General features: G+C 32.0%; 1 protein-coding gene across 1 annotated transcript; it reads right to left on the bottom strand.

Moving 5' to 3' along the window:
- Positions 1 to 16481: 16481 nt before the first annotated feature.
- Positions 16482 to 17361, bottom strand: LOC132310438 (uncharacterized). The gene has a single exon (XM_059808611.1). The coding sequence runs from the start codon at positions 17200 to 17202 to the stop codon at positions 16597 to 16599; it is 606 nt and encodes a 201-aa protein (XP_059664594.1). The 5' UTR covers positions 17203 to 17361; the 3' UTR covers positions 16482 to 16596.
- Positions 17362 to 18904: the final 1543 nt, after the last annotated feature.

Genomic DNA, 18904 nt, shown 5'->3' with positions numbered 1-18904 from the left:
GCCTATATAGCAGATTATAGAGTAATATAAGTGAAACTTTACTCCAAGTTGTGTTTCTAAATTCTGGGAAATTGGGAATCCATATCACGTGTTTGAATTGCCCTCTGAGATTGCTTCAGATACAATCACCAGCCTTCGAGAATTGATTTTTCTTGACTATTTATTTATTTTTTTTTAATTTCCTTTCCTTTTATCCTCACAAGTTTGCATATCTATCTTTTTGAGCTTTAATAATTGAGCTTTATTGAATATAAAATTAAATTTTAAAAAGGGTATTGGCACTTATTCAATCACGGACAATCGAATATCAAATCTAAAAGATTGATTTGATCAAAAGTGATTTCGATCAATTTATTTAATATCAATCCAAAGATACCTATATACTGAGAATTAATTTCATTTACTTCATATAACATTCCATTTGAATATCTCTGATACATTTTTGTGCATTTTGTATCATTTGATATGAATATAATGAATATTCATTGTAAGTAGGTACATATAAGAGTTCAGATTGATTGATTTTGGTCCCAGCTCAATCTGCCTCCTACAGACTTGTTTGAGCTCTTTCACCCATTGCTAGCAATGACATTGATCAATAAAATAATTTAAATGGGAAAATTTTAAATTAATAAATATAAAAATTGAAGAAAGATATTTTTAATATCAATAGTTTCAATTTCTGGAGTTAAAATTAGACATAGAATGACATGACCCAATGCACACTTTTAAATGGTGGACAACAGATATCGATGTTTACATCATATCACCAATCCTACTAATCATAAATTACATTCTATTACTAAAGTTTAAATGGTTAGAAAAGATATAACTATTTTTGTTTTAGCCCTGAAGGAATCAATTATAATAAAAAAGTGGTACGTTTGTTTATCTGATAAAGAACGTGTAATTTATGTCACGTTTATTTAAAAGTTTAATTACTTTTCTCTAAGGTCTAATTTGGTTTCTCTTTTTCGCTGCCAATTAAAATCAGATGTTTCTTGACTTTTTAGTTTGATTTGAGGAGTGACTTTTGGGGCAGCCATGGCCCTCTTGTATTTTCGCAGTATTGTTTGAAATGTGTTAAATAATTTAAATTAATCTGTCTGTGCATGAACGGGTTCACAAGTTTTACACGTGAGGCATTTGTACAAGCTTTTTCTCTGCCATATGATTTTCCGTCAACTTTTCTTTAACTCCAATCAATTTTTTTTTTTTTTTGTTGAAATAAGGCTGCATGCATAATAAGTGTACCATGTGGAATAAAATTAAAATTGTTGTAATGATGCATAATAATATATACATAGTTGAAGTGGATCTCAAGTCATCAAAGGGTCAGTGGTCAGCGATATTAATTTCTTACTTTTTAAAGAAAAATCAATTCATATTTAAATATCAAGTGTCACACCTACACAATTCATATTGGAGTCATTTATTTAATGAACCATATTCAAATATAATAATTTAAATTTAAAATGAACTCAATTAGGTGGAATCACACATTACCCGCAATGCAATGGAGCAGTAGATCAGTATTGGGCTTGGGCCCCTCTTCTACTTCTTGATCATATAGCTTGGGCTTCTCTAAATGTCGTTGAAAGAAGAGTTTATACAGTCTGGGTTAGGCCCAGCTTTTTACCGCACTTGCCTGCCGGGCCAATTCCCCAGTGACAAAAAACCATGGCCCATGGTAGTTGTTTCTTTTGTATGAGTTTAGACCCAAAAAGTATTTTATACCAGAAAGGACCTAAAATTTAACATTACGGATCCTCTCTACTTTTTAAAGGAAACTATGATGTTAGATTTGGTACATAAGAATGAAATCGAATGAAATGTTCATTTCAATCATTTCTTTAATTGACATACAAATTTAAAATGGGAATAGACATTCCACTACTTTAGTCTAAATTTATGAAATAACCATTTCATTCTCAAGTAATTTTTTAAAATAAAAAAATTAACTTCCCAAAAAACCCTCGTTGTCTAAGTTCAGAACCACTACTGCCATCGCCACCAACACCATTGCCTTCCCCCCATCACCACCATCACCTTCCACCACAACCACCTCCGTATTTCACCACCGCCACCTCCACTGCCTTCCACCACTACCACTTCCACCACCACATAATCCCACCAATGCCTCCGCCTTTGTAATATCCCAATATTTTAGATGAATTATTAATTAAATAAATTGTTTTAAAATGGGTTTATTGAATTTATTTGTTTTAAATTAAATTATTTATTTATTTATTATATTTGAATTATTGATATGAGGATTATTTATGTGTGTACTTGATTATTGATTGAATTGTTGGCGTGTTGATTTTATTGTTATAGTGTGACTTGGTTGTAAATTCTTGTTTTGTTTATGTGTTTTGTGTAATTAGTTATTTTAATTTAAATATTTATTTAATTATTTTATTTCTTTAAATTAATTGGATTGGGCTAAGGGAAGTTAGACCAATGTATGTGGTTTTGGACTTGGATGAAGCCTTGATGGGTTAATTAATAAGGACCCATATGGTTACAAAGATATTTAAATAAGTATTTTTGCATAATTATATATAGGTATAATTAATTAATAATTATTATGGAATGACATATATATATAGAGAGAGATATATGTATATATGATTTAAGTAAATTAATGGTTATTACGGAAGGAAATACACACACACACACACACATATATTTTATTTAGGAATATTATTATTATTATTAGTTTATTTGGTAGTCATACTAGGAAAATGATTAGGGTATTAATGTGTATAAATATACTTATAAGGTTTTATGGTTAAAAGGTTTTAGTGTTAGAAAAATAAAAAAAGGCAAAGAAAATAAGATGAATGTCTGACAAAGAGAAGACCAGATTAGAGAAAGAGAACGTTGGATTTGAAAGAGACGGGTGAATTCTTTTCTACTTCTCCTTTTAGGACTCATAAATCTTTCACCTTTTTTATTAAAATTATAGTCTTTATTTTATTTGGTTGATTTAAAATAATCTATTAATCGGATTATTAGGAGCACATTAATTATTTGCATATATGTAGATTTAATCATGTGTATATATGTATGTGACATGTGGATGTTTAATTTTCTTTTCTGAATTTTTTTTAAAATTTTATTTAATTATATTTAGCATGATTAATTGTTATAAATGGATTAAAATCAATTTATATGATTGATCTAGACCCAAGAGGGATAATTGTGGTTTCTAGAATTTTTGGGATTTTTTTGAAATTTTCTAGAATTGTTATATATTTTTCAGAATTTTTTAGATTATTTTTATAATTAGTTTAGGTATTATTATTTTTTATTTAAACTCTTATTACGTATTGGAGGCTTGCGTCCACAAGGGCATGGGATTCGGTGCAATGTGGTCCATGGGGAGCTGATACTTATGCGGATCTAGGTCGTAGATGTGTTTTGGTTAATAGGTTATTGATTCAATGTAGCGCAGTGTATTATATCATGATGTGTGTGAGAATCAGAACAGCTCATATTTGAATATAATAAATAATTGATTTGGTGTATTTCGGAGTATGAAAGAAGGGTGCGCATGTGCATCTGGACCATTGAAGTGGTCTGGTTAACACAGAAATAATTTGGTGTGCGTGCATACAAGCGAGTTCAAGTGAGCTAATCTGGTGTGGGTGCATTCATGTGAGCTTAATGCTATAATCTGGTGTGGGCGAGCTCACAGCAGTTGAAAGACTCCAGCTAATCAGAACGCGCCAGCACACACAGAGGCTTGGATCCAGCGCGTGGGCGCACGTGGGAAATCCTTGTTGGTCTGATTCGACACTTGAAATTAAAACGGTCATAACTCAGTCATCCTAAATCGAAATTGAGTCATTCTTGAGCTCAAATTTAAGGATTCCTATCATACTAGAAGATTTTTTCGTTTTAGTGAGACGGTGTCGGAAAATTATTTAAACTGAGATGGAGTATTTATGGAAAACCATTTCTGTAGAGTCTAGAACCTTAAGTTATGATGATTGATGGGAATACTTAATATTAATTAATAAATTTAAAATTAATCTATTATATTATTAAATTGTGTAATTTATTATGCAAGCCTAATTGAGGAATGAAATGATGTTTGTTAAACTTTATGATTTATAAAGCATGTTGTATTTACATAATGTATCGTGGCTATATATGCTAATGATGATTTGATATATTGGCATGTAAATTATAGAAGAAATGTTTTATGTGTGTATATATATATATTTATATATATATATCATGTGTTATTTATTGTATGGATGTTATAATTAATAAAATAATATTGATGAAAGCATTAATGAGCTGCCAAATGCTTAAAGTTATTGCCTTATTATTTGTATAAATAAAATACATACAGAGGAAGAATGAATGAGTTGCTAATTTAAAATATAAATATATATACTTGAAGAGGCATAATTGAATTACCAATGTATAAATAAATATATTTATAATGATATGGTTGATTTGTCAAAGCATAATTAAATTGCTATGTGTATTATATGATTAAAATTACATCTAATTGTACATATAAGTTGGAGGGGTAGTTATATTATTTTATAATATTAATAAAATAACATTTGTGAAGGCATTGATGAGTTGTCAAGGCATAGCTTTTTACTATGTAATTTAAATAATTAAAATCATTATTGGGTTTTGGATTAAATGTAATACTCCTTATTTAAATGGTTAAACAACAATTTAGGATGGAATTAAGGTTAAATGAACTTCTCTTTAAAACTAAATGAAATTGTGGATTGGTTTATGATTATTAATTAATGGTTTTGAAAATTGAATTAGCCTATTAATAATTAAGATTGTTGTATTATATATAATTATTTATATATATGTGTATCATCGTTTATTAAAGTTAAAACTTTATTAGGATTGGTTTTGGTTAGAAATGATTTGTTTATTGGTTTTCAAAAGTTTGGTAGAGAGAGCTTGCTCGTAGGTTTGACCCACTTTATTTTTATCTTTCAGGTTATTAAAAATTCAAGTCTCAAGGTTGAGAATCCGCAATTTGGGGAACTTGAACCTCTAATAACCGATAAAAATTAAGTGGGTCAAATCCACGAGTAAGTTCTCATTACCAAGTCTCTAAAAACCAATAAACAGATCATCTCTAACCAAAATCAATCATAATAAAATTTATCTTTAATTAACAATGATACACACATATATAAATAATTATATATAATACAAAAATCACATCCATTAATAGGTTTATTAAGTTTTAAAAACTATTAAACAATAATTTAATAATAATCATACCTAAACCAATCCACAATATATTTTAATTTTAAAAAGAAGTTCATTTAATCATAATTCCATCCTAAACTGTTATTTAATAATTTAAATAATAAATTATAATTCAAGGAGTATTACATTTAATCCAAAACTCAATAATAATTTTAATTATTTAAATTACATAATAAAAATCTATGTTTTGTCAACTCATCCAAGCCTTCACCAAATATTATTTTATTAATATTATAAAATAATATAACTATCATTTAAATACTAGATTATTCTAATATAAGAATATTTATCAACTCCAAGTTATAAATACAATAACCCTATATGTAATTTTAATCATCTAATACACATTGCAATTTAATTATGTTTTCGCAAATCAACCATTCAACTATAAATATATTTAGTTATATATTGGCAATTCGACCATGCCTCCTCGAATATATATATTTATACTTTTGAATTTGCAACTCATCCATGCTTCCTATGTATGCATTTTATTCATACAAATAATAAGACAATAACTTTAAGCCTTTGACAACTCATCAATGTGTTCACCAATATTATTTTATTAAATACAATGTCCATACAATAGATAACACATGATTTATATATATATACATAAAAAGTACTTCTATAGTTTACATGCCAATATATCAAATCATCATTACCTTATATAGCCATGATACATTATGCAAATATAATCATAGACATATTTTATAGATCATAAATTTTAACAAATATTATTTCATTCCTCAATTAGGCTTGCATAATAAATTGCACAATTTAATAATGTAATAGATTAATTTAAAATTTATTAATTAATATTAATCATTCCCATCAATTATTATAACATAAGGTTCTAGGCCTTACAGAAATGATTTTCCATAAATACTCCATCTCGATTTAAATAATTTTCCGCCACCGTATCACTAAAACGTAAATATCTTCTAGTACAATAGGAATCTGAGAATGAAATTGGTACCATTGGAAAGAGAAGGAAAAATCATTAACTTTGAGCTAAAAAATGACCCAATTTCGATTTAAGATGACTGAGTTATGACTGTTTCAATTTCAATTGTTGAATTAGGCCAACAAGAATTTCTCACGCGCTCTAGCATTGAGCTCACATGAATGCATCCACACCAGATTAGCTCACTTGAACTCACATGTATGCACCCACACCAAAATATTTTCTCGTTTACCAGACCACTTCAATGGTCCAGATGCATATGCACACCCTTTTTTCATACGTCGTAATACACAAAATCAATTATTTATTATATTCAAATATCAGGACCAAAACTCATCTACGACCCAGATCCACATAAGTATCAGCTCTCCATGGACCGCGTCGCACCGAATCTCACGCCCTTGTGGACGCAAGCCTCTAATATGTAATAAGAGTTTAAATAAAAAAAAATTAATACCTAAACTAATTATAAAAATAATCTAAATTTTTTTGAAAAATATATAACAATTCCAGAAAAATCCCAAAAATTATAGAAACCTTAATTAACCCTCTTGGGTCCAGATCAAGCCTATAAATTGATTTTAATCCATTTATTATGACTAATCATGCTAAACATAATTAAATTAAACTTTAAAAAAATTTCAAAAAATAAAATTAAACGTCCAGAGAACACATACATATATACACATGATTAAATCTACATATATGCAAAGAATTAATGTGCTCCTAATAATCCGATTAATAGATTATTTTAAATCAACCAAATAAAATAAAGACTATAATTTTGATAATCAAGGTGAAAGATTTATGAATCCTAAGAGGAGAAGTAGAAAAGAACTCGCTTGTCTCTTCCAAATCCGACGTCCTCTTTCTTTTATCCGGTCTACTCTTTGTCAGCCCTTCTTCTTCTTCTCTGTATGTCTTTCTTATTTTTCTAACGTAAAAACCCTTTAACCATAAAATTTTATGTGTATATTTACACACATTAATAACCTAATCATTTTCCCAATATGATTACCAAATAAACTAATAATAATAATAATCTTCCTAATCATAATAATTATTAATTCATTATATCTATATATATAATTATGAAAAAATACTTATTTAAATATATTTCTAACCACAGGTCTTTATTAATTAACCCAATAAGGCTTCATCCAAGCCCAATACCACACCCCATTGGTTAAACTTCCCTTAAGCCCAATCAATTAATTTAAATAAATAAAATAATTAAGTAAACATTTAAATTAAAATAACTAATTACATAAAACACATAAACAAAACAAGAAGTTACAACCAAGTCACACTATACCAATAAAATCAACAAGCCAACAATTCAATCAATAATAAAGCACACTCACAAACAATCATCATTCCAATAATTCAAATAAAATAAATAAATAAATAATTTAATTTAAAATAAATAAATCCAATAAACCCATTTTAAAATAAATTTTTTTAATTAAATAATTTCTCTAAAATATAAGGGTATTACATTTTTCCCCCTAGCAAAAGGGATTCCGTCCTCATAATTCACAAATCCATGAAATGAAAACTTTAATTATTTATTCCAAATTTTCATTTTTTATTTGTCTGTATAGAAATTAACCCATCCACACATACTCATAATTAGCAGACATATCTCGTAATCTTTTAAGAATATGCTAAGCTAATCTACGCTTGTTGCATTTCTTTGCAACTTAATCTCACCAATTTATATGCATTGGTAAACGTCCTCATTGTGTATTTTCTTGCAGCAAAATAAATAAAAACCCATTTTTCTACACATGGCACAAAATATATAATGATATCCTTACCAACTATAGGCTATTGCCTAATAAATAAAATATAAATCTTCATGTAGTGAGGTGATAACCTTCTTTCCTTTATAATCAACATTACTCCCCCCTATGGGAGACAATTTGAGTAAAGACTCATTTTTAAACCTTTAAACTCTAATGTGCGAGTCTACTATTAATACAAATATTCTGCCCACTCTAGCAGAAGACACCATAGCTCTAATAAAGGTAATCCATTTGATTGTGGCATTTACTAAATTTAGGACCCAACAAGCAATACTTTCCCTCCAATTACACAATTACCATACAAATCCTAAAATTGTGTCATACCATTGGTATAGACAAACTCTGAGAATATTAACTATTATTCTCAATTGTTCATATTAGCTAGGACTCCTTTTTGCTGCATGCATTTGTTATAACGAATAAACCATTTTGTCAACTTACTAGCTATGACCCCTATGGAAATAAACTTCCCTCACAACATGGGTACTCCCATAATATTATTCGCAGAAGTATCTCCCCAGGGCCATTTCAATATGGAAAGCGACTGCACAACACTAATGATCTCCATTGATCACAAGTAATAGTGAACATACCTGATACTTTGGAAGTAATAATGGCTATTGCCACTATCATTCCTCTCTTCCATCTCGACATTTTATATTCCGATACGTCTTATTATGTAGTCTACACACATCTACTCTTTCGATTTATTTCAAAGTAGGATATTATTACTTCATTTGACTTTAATATTTAATTTTGGATGTCTGGATAGTGACTTTTGGTTAAGGGGTCCTTGAGTTACGGGATTCCCCAGTTATAACTCTTGAAGAGTTATTCAGGGATTTATTATTTACTGGTTTTTCTTTGGCGCATTATTTATTCTTTTATTTCATTTTGTAATATGTGCTTGTTTAAATACTTTAATTGTTTCGATATTCCCTGATTTTTTAGTGTGGACTTGATCAACCAGTGTCTTTGAAATTAGGGGGCATCACACCTTCCACCACTACCACCTTTGACCATATGTCATTGTCATTACCACTACCCCTGTCACCATATATCACCGCCTTCATCGTCACCACCACCTTCCACCACTACCACCTACACCATTGATGCCGTCACCATAGCCTTTCACTGTCACTGTTACCTCCACCACTTTTGCCACATTAACTGCCACCGCCACCGACTTCCATTACTGCCCTGGTCACCGCCATCGATTTTCACCACCGCTTTACACATTCCACCACCACTATCACCTTCTACCCCCACCACTGCTACATTTACTGCCTTCCACCACTTCCATCATCACCTCCTCTGTCTTCCACCACGGCCACTTTTCACTACCACTGTAACGACCCAAACCCGGGGGTTCAGATCATTATCCGGGTCCTTACCAGAACCCGAGGTCATTTAAGGGCATTAAAGTAATTTTTGATGTCAATACATAATTTATACATCATCATATGACTTACAGTACACAGTAACATTAATATTTAAAAAAGGTCATAAAGGTTAGATGGGCTGAACTATATCGGTTGGCTGACAACCTCATGTCGGCCGGTCGAAATAGTGGGGGTTGATCGGTTGACGGTGTTGGTCAGCTGCCAAAATGATGAGTTGGAAATCCTAACTCTTTGTTTGCGATCCAGTTGCATTGTCGGTCAATCGGCATGCCTTGAAATGTTGCAAGTTTGTATCTAAAGTCCCGAATGTAACCGAGCTCATTTGTAAGCCAAAATCTGATGAAAAACTTGTCCCAACTCATAACAAATATAATACATCCGTCTCACAATCTTAAACATCAACATCGGCATTCAAAATAGTTCATATTCATTAAATTCATCCAAAAGTGACAACATGGTTCATTATATACTTTAATGGCCATTACAACATTTGAAGTTACGTCAAAATAATACTGAAGGAACATAGTTACCTTTACAAGGCCACATTTACAAAGCTTATACATGTCATGTGCCAAGGCTTACAACAATGAGATTTTGATTACAAAAGTTGTCAAAAATAATCCTCTAATCCCACCTAAGCTTGTTGAGGAACGTCGTTCACCACTTCTTTTTCGTGACTTGAAAAATAGTTATAAAGGGGTGAGCACAACAACTCAGTAGGAGGTGCTTAAAACACACCTCTTAATGACCCCGTGAATCCAAACAAAGCATAGAAAATAGGGAACGGGATAATGTTTGTTTAGGGGAGAATAAATCAACATTTTAATTCAACCAATCCACATTATGTAATGTAATGCCAATGCGATGCTAATGTCGCTCCCCATTCAATTCATAACAACTTTACAAACCATTAATATAATCCGGCCATGGCAACTCCATGATGCCACAAGAGAAGGATTGGTTAGTTAACTATCCCTGACCAAGATAACTTCTTAGCGTTATTTGGGACGTAGGTAGCTCAACCACTTTAGGGTAGTTTCCATAGTTCCCATTAACGCCATGGATACAAGACAACTCCATGCCGTCCGGTTTTCGTAAACAATTTTTCCAAATCCCTTCTTTCAAAAACTTTTTCCCTAAAACAATTTAATTTCTTTTCAAAATTCATTTCCATCTTCTTGCCCAATGCCAATGCACGGATGCTACATGCACTTCAATGCTATGCAATTCATGTATTTAAACCACAATCACATTTATATGCTTTGAATATAATTGATACAATAATTTTACATACAGTAAATTCATCATTCATGGCATTTTGAACATGTAAGGCATATAGCAACTTAAATCAACGTATTTTTTCACAACAATTCAAGTAAACATGCATATCAACACACTTAACACATAAAATATATCCTTCACACTTTATATATATATAACCCTAATTGCCATAAATAAGATTTACAGAATTAAGCATGCCTTAACAAAATTTCATAGAGATAATTCACCAAAATCAAAGAATGAATGCTTTAGAAATCCCTACCTCAAAATTAGAGAAAAGTCCCAAAATTCCCCCAAATTTGAAATCCTCAAAGTGGCCCAATATAAATCTGCTCTGATCAATTCGAAACTCTTGTCGAGCTCGTTAACTTTGTCTTCAATGGTAAAGTTCAAATCACAAAGGAAATGGATTGATCTTAGCTTGAAATGCAAGATCAAAAGAAAAAAGAAAAATAAGGAGAGAGAGAGAGAATATCAAGGCTGGAAGAAGGAAGAAAGATTGGCCAAAAATGAATATGAGGTCTTGTATATAAACATAGTCAACCGTGGGTCCCACTTGACAGAAAAAAATGCTCCATATCTCTTTTGCCTCCTTATGATATATACACATGCTATAAGTACACATCTAAACACATAGTCTCACAAATATGCACCAAATAATATATGAAGTGTAATGATGCCGGAAAGTAATACCGTGCATGAAAAATTCGGTGCGGGACCCACCAGGGACCTCCCAGCCAAATAATTCGAAAAATGCTAAAATGACCCCAAATACATTTCTAAGAGTCCAAAACTCAAAAAAAATATCCTAAATCACTCTCGAAACATACGTGGCATGCTAACTGGTGCGTGGCACGCAAAACGAGGCAAAAAATAAATAAAATCCGAAAATAAAAAATCGAGAAATATCATAACCACCACCTATACCACTATTTCCTTTCACCACCGCACTATTGCCATCGTCGTTGCCTTCCACCACAGCCGCCTTCCAATACCACCACCTATACCACTATTTATTTCCACTTCCACCACCATCGTCATCGCCATCCACCACTTCAACCATTTTTCAAAAAAAGTTATAGAAAAATGTTATTTTGTTAATTTAATTTATTTATTAATAAGGGATATTTTGGAGAATTCAATTTGAAATTCATTCCATTCTAAATTGGTATAATCAAACGCTAGAATGGTTATTATCATTCGATCAATTCCAAGACATTTCATATTTGCAACAAAATAATAGAATTAGAATGATCATTCTATTCCATTCTCACTTACATTATATTTCATTCCTGCACACCAAACACAACATGAGTGTTTGAACCTTGTTAGAGGCATGTTGTAAGTGTGTGCACTATGCTTTAACATTAGGGGAAAAAATAAAAGTAAGACTGGTTCGTTTGGATGTAAAATACTTAAAAATAAATAAATAAATAAATAAATAAATAAATAATTTTTTGGTGTTTGGTTGTCGTAAAATATTTACGAACAAAAAAGAAATAAAAGAAATAAAAAAATCTAACAAAATTAGTTCATCCATCCATTTTTGGTAAGTTATTTTATACATCTCAGCCCGATAAACTCCACCGCAACTTTGATCTAGGTCTTTGCAAACAACGAATGCATTTTTATTTCACACAAAATGACTACTTTCTCATAGTTAAAGTCGGGTTCTCGATTGTTGCACCAAGTAAATAGTTGTTAGTTTGTTTACTCACAACCATTGAACCTTGAAGAGAAAACTACAATTTTGTTCTAGCGCAATTAAGCCAAGGCGTGTTTTTAGCTTTCAAGTTTGGCTCAATTAGCCAAAAGCTTGGCTTATTCAATTAGCAAATCCTCGAGCTCAATCTCAAGTTGAACTCAAAATAAAAGTGTTTGTTCTCGACCCAAACAATGGAGTATTTGTCAAACTCAAGTTCAAACAGTATGTTCACGAATACCTATTTAGAAGTATATCTGGAAGGCTAACAAGTCGCCATAAAATGTCGAACATGAAAATAATGGACATTTTATTGCACAATAGTTTATCAAGACCTCAAATTCAGGTCTTCATATTTCATCATTCATGACTAAATTAAGGTTGATTAATTAATTGTATCAATATATACTGAAATGGCACTGGTCAACAATATTACAGGAGCCATCTATTAATATATGTTGCTCAAAAAGAGTTTGAAACTTGCATCACACAATGCAATACAATCCTACATACATATAGATAACATTAACATATAATATAATATCTTTCTTTGAGGAAGCATTACCCCTACCATTACTGGACAGACTCCACTGGTCTGAAAAAGTCTCCACAGATGAGACTCTATTTCTGCATTTCGCCACAATTCTCACACTCTCAATTAACTCTTGTATTCAATCATTTTTCAAAAGTATCTCCAACAACTGTTCAAGACTGATGACCCGCTTTACTTTCCAAAACCCACCATTGTTGTACCTCGAAAGCACTTCCGTGAAAAACCTTTTCAGTATCCCGTGACAGTCAAACGACATCCTATACAGCGCAATAAGTGCACTGGGCACACTGTTTGATCTCACATGCCCTACTTGAGCAATTTAGCCACCACCTATACCTGTCTTCCTGTTGTTTAGTAGGAAGCGATAGTAAGACTTTCCTACAAGAAGCACTTCTTGGTGAGGAAGTGGCTTCTAGAAGAGGTCGTGGCTCCAGAACATCCCGTGGCCTGGGAACTCATTGGTGATGCACTCCACGGTTATCGGGGCATAAAACTCCATAGCCACACCATCGCCGCTTCCATTACCTTCCACCGCTACCACTTCTACCACCATAGAATTCCACCAATGCCTCCACCTTTTACCACTAACACCTTTGACCACATGCCATTGTCATTGCCACCACCCTTGTCACCAGGGGTGGAGCCAAGAGGGGCTAGGGGTGGTCGTGGCCCCCCCAAAAGTTTTTAAATTTTTTTATTATATCCCCAAAAAATAGTTAATTTATAAATAAATTTTAAATCGGAGTCCTAACATTTACTGACAATTTAATTCATTCCCCCCTCCCCCAAAAAAAAACTTTTTTCAAAACACTTGTATATCCCCCCCTAAAATATTAGCCTCAAAATATAGAGTTTGAAAATTAATTTAACTTGCATCTTTTTGAAACTGATATAAAATTTTAACTTTGACCATTTTAGTCATACTCTTGAAAACTTAAATCTTGTGAAACATACCTTCCAAAAAAGAAAAAACATTTTAAGCTCCGTTTGTTTCAATGTAAAATATTCTTTTTGAAAAATATTTTAGTTTTTTAGGTAAAACATTATTTTCTTTTTACTTTGTGGGTGTTAGGCAGAGGTCTACATTGAGATTGAGGTCGAGTTCATCGGGCGGGGCATGTAAAATAACTTGCCGAAAATTAATGGATAAATTATTTTTGTTAAATTTTAATATTTGTTTTCTTCGTAAATATTTTACGACAACCAAATACCAAAAAATAAAAAATATTTTTTGAAAAATATTTTACGTTAAAAAAAACGGAGCCTTACGGTTTTTACAATTAAAATATCTAAAATTATATACTAATCACCATTTGCAAGTTTTGGATTCATTAGAAAGGAGGAAAAGCTAAAATGTTGTGAAACCTAAATGGCAAAATGCCAACGGTAATAATGATATCATATATTTTAATACTTGTAATTGTCACTTGCTAAATGACAAATTGTATGGCAATTAATTTTTTGTTTAAGTTACCATAGGTTATAGAACTTGTGTAATTTTATTTAGATAAAATTATTATTTTTCTCAATCTTTCGTGAAGATAATAATGATATATTTTTTCAAAAGTAAAATCCAAAATGACTTTTTGAATAATTAAATAATTGTCGAAGAAAATTTGATTCTTTAACAATGCTCTCTCTTTATCTCTCCATTTTTTACTTAAAAATTATCGTTTACTCCTCTATATATTTCTTTCTTATATCAAATTTTTTTTTCTTCTGTTTATTAAGGTTGCATTTTTTTTTTTCATCTTTATTCTTGGGGTATATATATTATGAATATATACTATATGCAAAATTATATTTCAATTTATTTTAAAAATAAATTTTAATTACATAGTATAAATTCGGCCCCCCCAAACTAAAATTCCTGGCTCCGCCCTTGCCTATCACCATTACCGCCTCCATCGTCGCCACCACCTTTCACCACTACCACCTACACCATTGTCATCGCCTCCACAACCTTTCACCGTCTCTGTAACCTCCCTCACTTTTGCCACTTCCACTGCCACCGCCACTGACTTCCATTACTGCCCCTGCCACTGTTATCGACTTTCACCACCGCTTTCCACAGCCATTGCCTTACACATTCCACCACCGCTTTCCACAGCCACTACTTTACACATTCCACCACCGCCACCAACTTTCACCACCACCACCACCACTACCACTACCACCACCACCACCACTGCCACATTCATTGCCACCTTTCACTACCACCACCTATACCACTATCTCCTTCCACCACCACCACCACCACACTACTGCCACCATCGTTGCCTTCCATCGCCGTCACCGCCGCTGTCTTCTAACACCATCATCTATACCACTATTTCTTTCCACTTCCACCACCATCATCAGCACCATCCACCACTTCCACCATTTTTCAAAAAAAGTTATAGAAAAATGTTATTCTGTTAATTTAATTTATTTATCAATAAGGGGTATTTTGAAGAATTCAATTTGAAATTCATTTCATTCTAAATTTTACTCTAAATTGGTCAAACCAAACACTAGAATGGTTATTATCATTCAATTCTAAAACATTTCATATTTGCAACCACATAATAGAATGAGAATGACCATTCTATTCAATTCTCACTTACATTCTATTACATTCCTGCACACCAAACACAGCATGAGTGTTTGAACCTTGTTAGGGGCACATTGTAAGTGTGTGCACTATATTTTAACTTTTCGGGAAAAAAATGAAAGTAAGGCTGATTTGTTTGGATGTAAAATACTTAAAAAAAAATATATATATATATCTTTTTATTTTTTGGTGTTTGGTTGTCGTAAAATATTTACGAAGAAAAAAAAAATTAAAATCTAATAAAAGTAATTCATCCATCCATTTTTGACAAATTATTTTATACGTTTTGTCCGATAAACTCGACCTCAACTTCCATTTAGGCCAATGCAAGGAGGGAATGCATTTTTATTCAACACAAAATACCTTCTCAGAGTTAAAGTGAGGTTTTCGTGATTGTTGCACCAAGCAAATTAGTTGTTAGTTTGTTACTCGGAACTATTGAACCTGGAAGAGAAACTTACAGCTAGTTTTGTTCCAGTGCAATTAAGCCAAGGCCTGTTTTTAGCTTTCGAGTTTGGCTCAATTAGCCAAAAGCTTGGCTCAATCAATTAGTAGATAGTCGAGCTCAATCTCAAGTTGAACTCAAAATATAAGTGTTTGTTCTTGACCCAAACAATGGAGTATTTGTCAAACTCAAGTTCAAACAGTATGTTCACGAATACCTATTTAGAAATATATCTGGAAGGTTAGCGAGCCGCCATAAAATGTCGAACAAGAAAATAATATTGGACATTTTATGGTACAATAGTTTATCAAGATCTCAAATTCAAGTCTTGATATTTCATCATTCATGACTAAAAGGGTTAATTAATTAATTGCATCTATACTGAAATGGCATTGCTCAATAGTACGGGAGCCATCTATTATATTTTTGGTCAAAAAGAGTTTGAAACTTGCATCACACAATGCAATACAATCCCACATACATATAGATAACATTGACATATAATCTTACAGCACACATAAAAAAGAAAAAGAAAAAAAAGGAAAAAGAAAAAAAAAAAAAGACTGATATTTTTCTCTAAATCTCTATTAAGCCAATATCTTTCTTTGAGGAAGCATTACCCCTACCACTGCTGGACAGACTCCACTGGTCTGAAAAAGCCCCCACAGATGAGACTCCATTTCCGCATTTCGCCACAGTTCTCACACTCTCAATCAACTCCTGCGTTCGATCATCTCGCGAAAGTATCTCCAACAACTGTTCAGGACTGATGACCAGCTTCACCTTCCAAAACCCACCATTGTTGTACCTGGAAAGCACTTCCGTGTAAGACCTTTTCAGTATCCCGTGACTGTCAAACGACATCCTATACGGCGCAACAAGTGCACTAGGCACACTGTTTGATCTCACATGCCCTACCTGAGCAATTTGGCCACCACCTATACCTGTCTTCTTATTGTTGAGTGGGAGGAGATAGTAAGACTCTCCTGCAAGAAGCACTTCCTGGTGAGGAAGTGGCTTCCAGAAGAGGTCATGGCTCCGGAATATCCCATGGCCCGGGAACTCATCGGTGATGCACTCCACGGTTATCGGGGCGTAAAACTCCATGGTTCCACCATTGGAAGTTACTACTTTGATCACATCATTGGGCTCTCCTGTTCCTCCAAACAAGCAATTTCCCATTAAATTAATTAATTTCTTCTACAATGGATGAAACCCCTTTGTAGAAGAAGTTCCTCCCACACATAAATAAGCACTTGTTGATGGTAGTGGTGGCGGTGGAGGGAAATAAAAGAGAGGGAAAGTGAGATTAATGAAGTAGTGTTCGTCGGTGGGATTTTCTTTAGAGCTTTTACTAGTAACGACCAGCTCAGAAAAACAAAAAGGAAAAACGAAAGGGAATGGAGATTAGTATATTTGGGACCCACTTGCGTATGATGATTCACTGGGGCCCATTGGCCGAATAATCATAGCCGTTTGTTTATGTTTTCTTAGGTCATATCTGGATCAACTAGTTTGAACAGAGACCGGAACATTGTCTACCTTTTGCTTTCTCTTTGTCATGATTGGGACCCACCATGCTAAAGTGAAGTTGGAGAATCTATCTCCCCACTCCAGATTTTCATACTCAAACATTTAGAGCTTTCCCACTTTAAAGTCAAAAAACCCGCAAATTGTATGGTGTAATTGATTACGAGAAATAATGCAAATCAACTACAGGTTTATATAGAATCACACTCCAGCAAGGGTCGTTGGGTAATTTTGTGGGTCAGAGCTTTAACCAATTTGTAGTTTTTTAATTTTATTTTTATTTCTATTTTTACATGATTAGGACCATGGTTATATATATATATATATATATATATATATATATATATAATTATTCTCTTACTTTTTGGTGTGCACATGCACACCTGAAGTAATAACCGTCAGATTTTATTTGGTAGTTAAAAAGGTAGTTTATGTTTTTATATCTAACGGTGATGATTTAATTCGTGTATAAATTCTCTACACATCAGTGAGCAGGTGAAAAGTCCTATATATTTATATATTTATGTAAATTTGATGTGTCATGATAGATCTATACAAAAATTTTAGATTATTTATTTTTAGGTTCAGTGATTGTTTTACACTTTTTGTGTAAAAAATAACAATTAATCGGTGTCATGTTTCGACTCCACATAATTTTAATAAACCTATTTAATATAGGGTTGATTCATTATTGGAATGAGAATTAGAAAGGAGAAAGTAAATATGATGTGGTTGCATAAAAATATTATGTAAAATACACAATAATTTTACACATTGATGTTTTGATAGTGTAGTTTAACAGACTGTTGAAAATAAAAAAATTATACATCAATATATATTTTACACAAAATAATATTTTAACAAATTGCTGAAAATACTCTAATTAACACAAGCACAATCTGATTAATCATCGCTCTTCTTTCGAATGAGAGTTTTGATCATATTGGAGTTGTAATTTATAAAACTTATTGTCACAGTTGATATCTCAAAAATGGAAATCGAGGGAAAGCAACAAATAATAGTGGCGGACCACGGAATTCAAGGGGATGGAATGTTCCCACTTCATTGAAACTGCTTTTCCAGTAGGGCAATAGCATTTGCGATTGCAATATATTTATTCCCATTTAAATGACATGTGCCACTAGGATTGCATTTTGCTTTTGCTTTTAATTTTTAATTTACAAGTATTTAAAGATTGATTTTTAAAATTTTGGATGGATGTTCTAAAATTAAATGATTTAAGAAAATTGAATATATGAATGGCAACTTTTGTAAAAAAGAAGAATATTTTTATTCATTAAGTTCAATTATTCATAATTAAGAAAAAATTGGAAAATATATTAATGACACAATC

This window comes from Cornus florida, unplaced genomic scaffold, assembly GCF_030987335.1.
Source record: "Cornus florida cultivar Cherokee Brave unplaced genomic scaffold, ASM3098733v1 CherokeeBrave_3.0.0_Hap2_Chr05, whole genome shotgun sequence".
NCBI lineage: Eukaryota > Viridiplantae > Streptophyta > Magnoliopsida > Cornales > Cornaceae > Cornus > Cornus florida.
Note: the sequence above shows the minus strand (reverse complement) of the source record. Positions and strands in the feature narration are given on the sequence as shown.

Excerpts from the sequence above, each read along its gene's own strand:
- LOC132310438 (XM_059808611.1), bottom strand. The coding sequence starts at position 17,202 with ATGGGAAATTGCTTGTTTGGAGGAACAGGAGAGCCCAATGATGTGATC.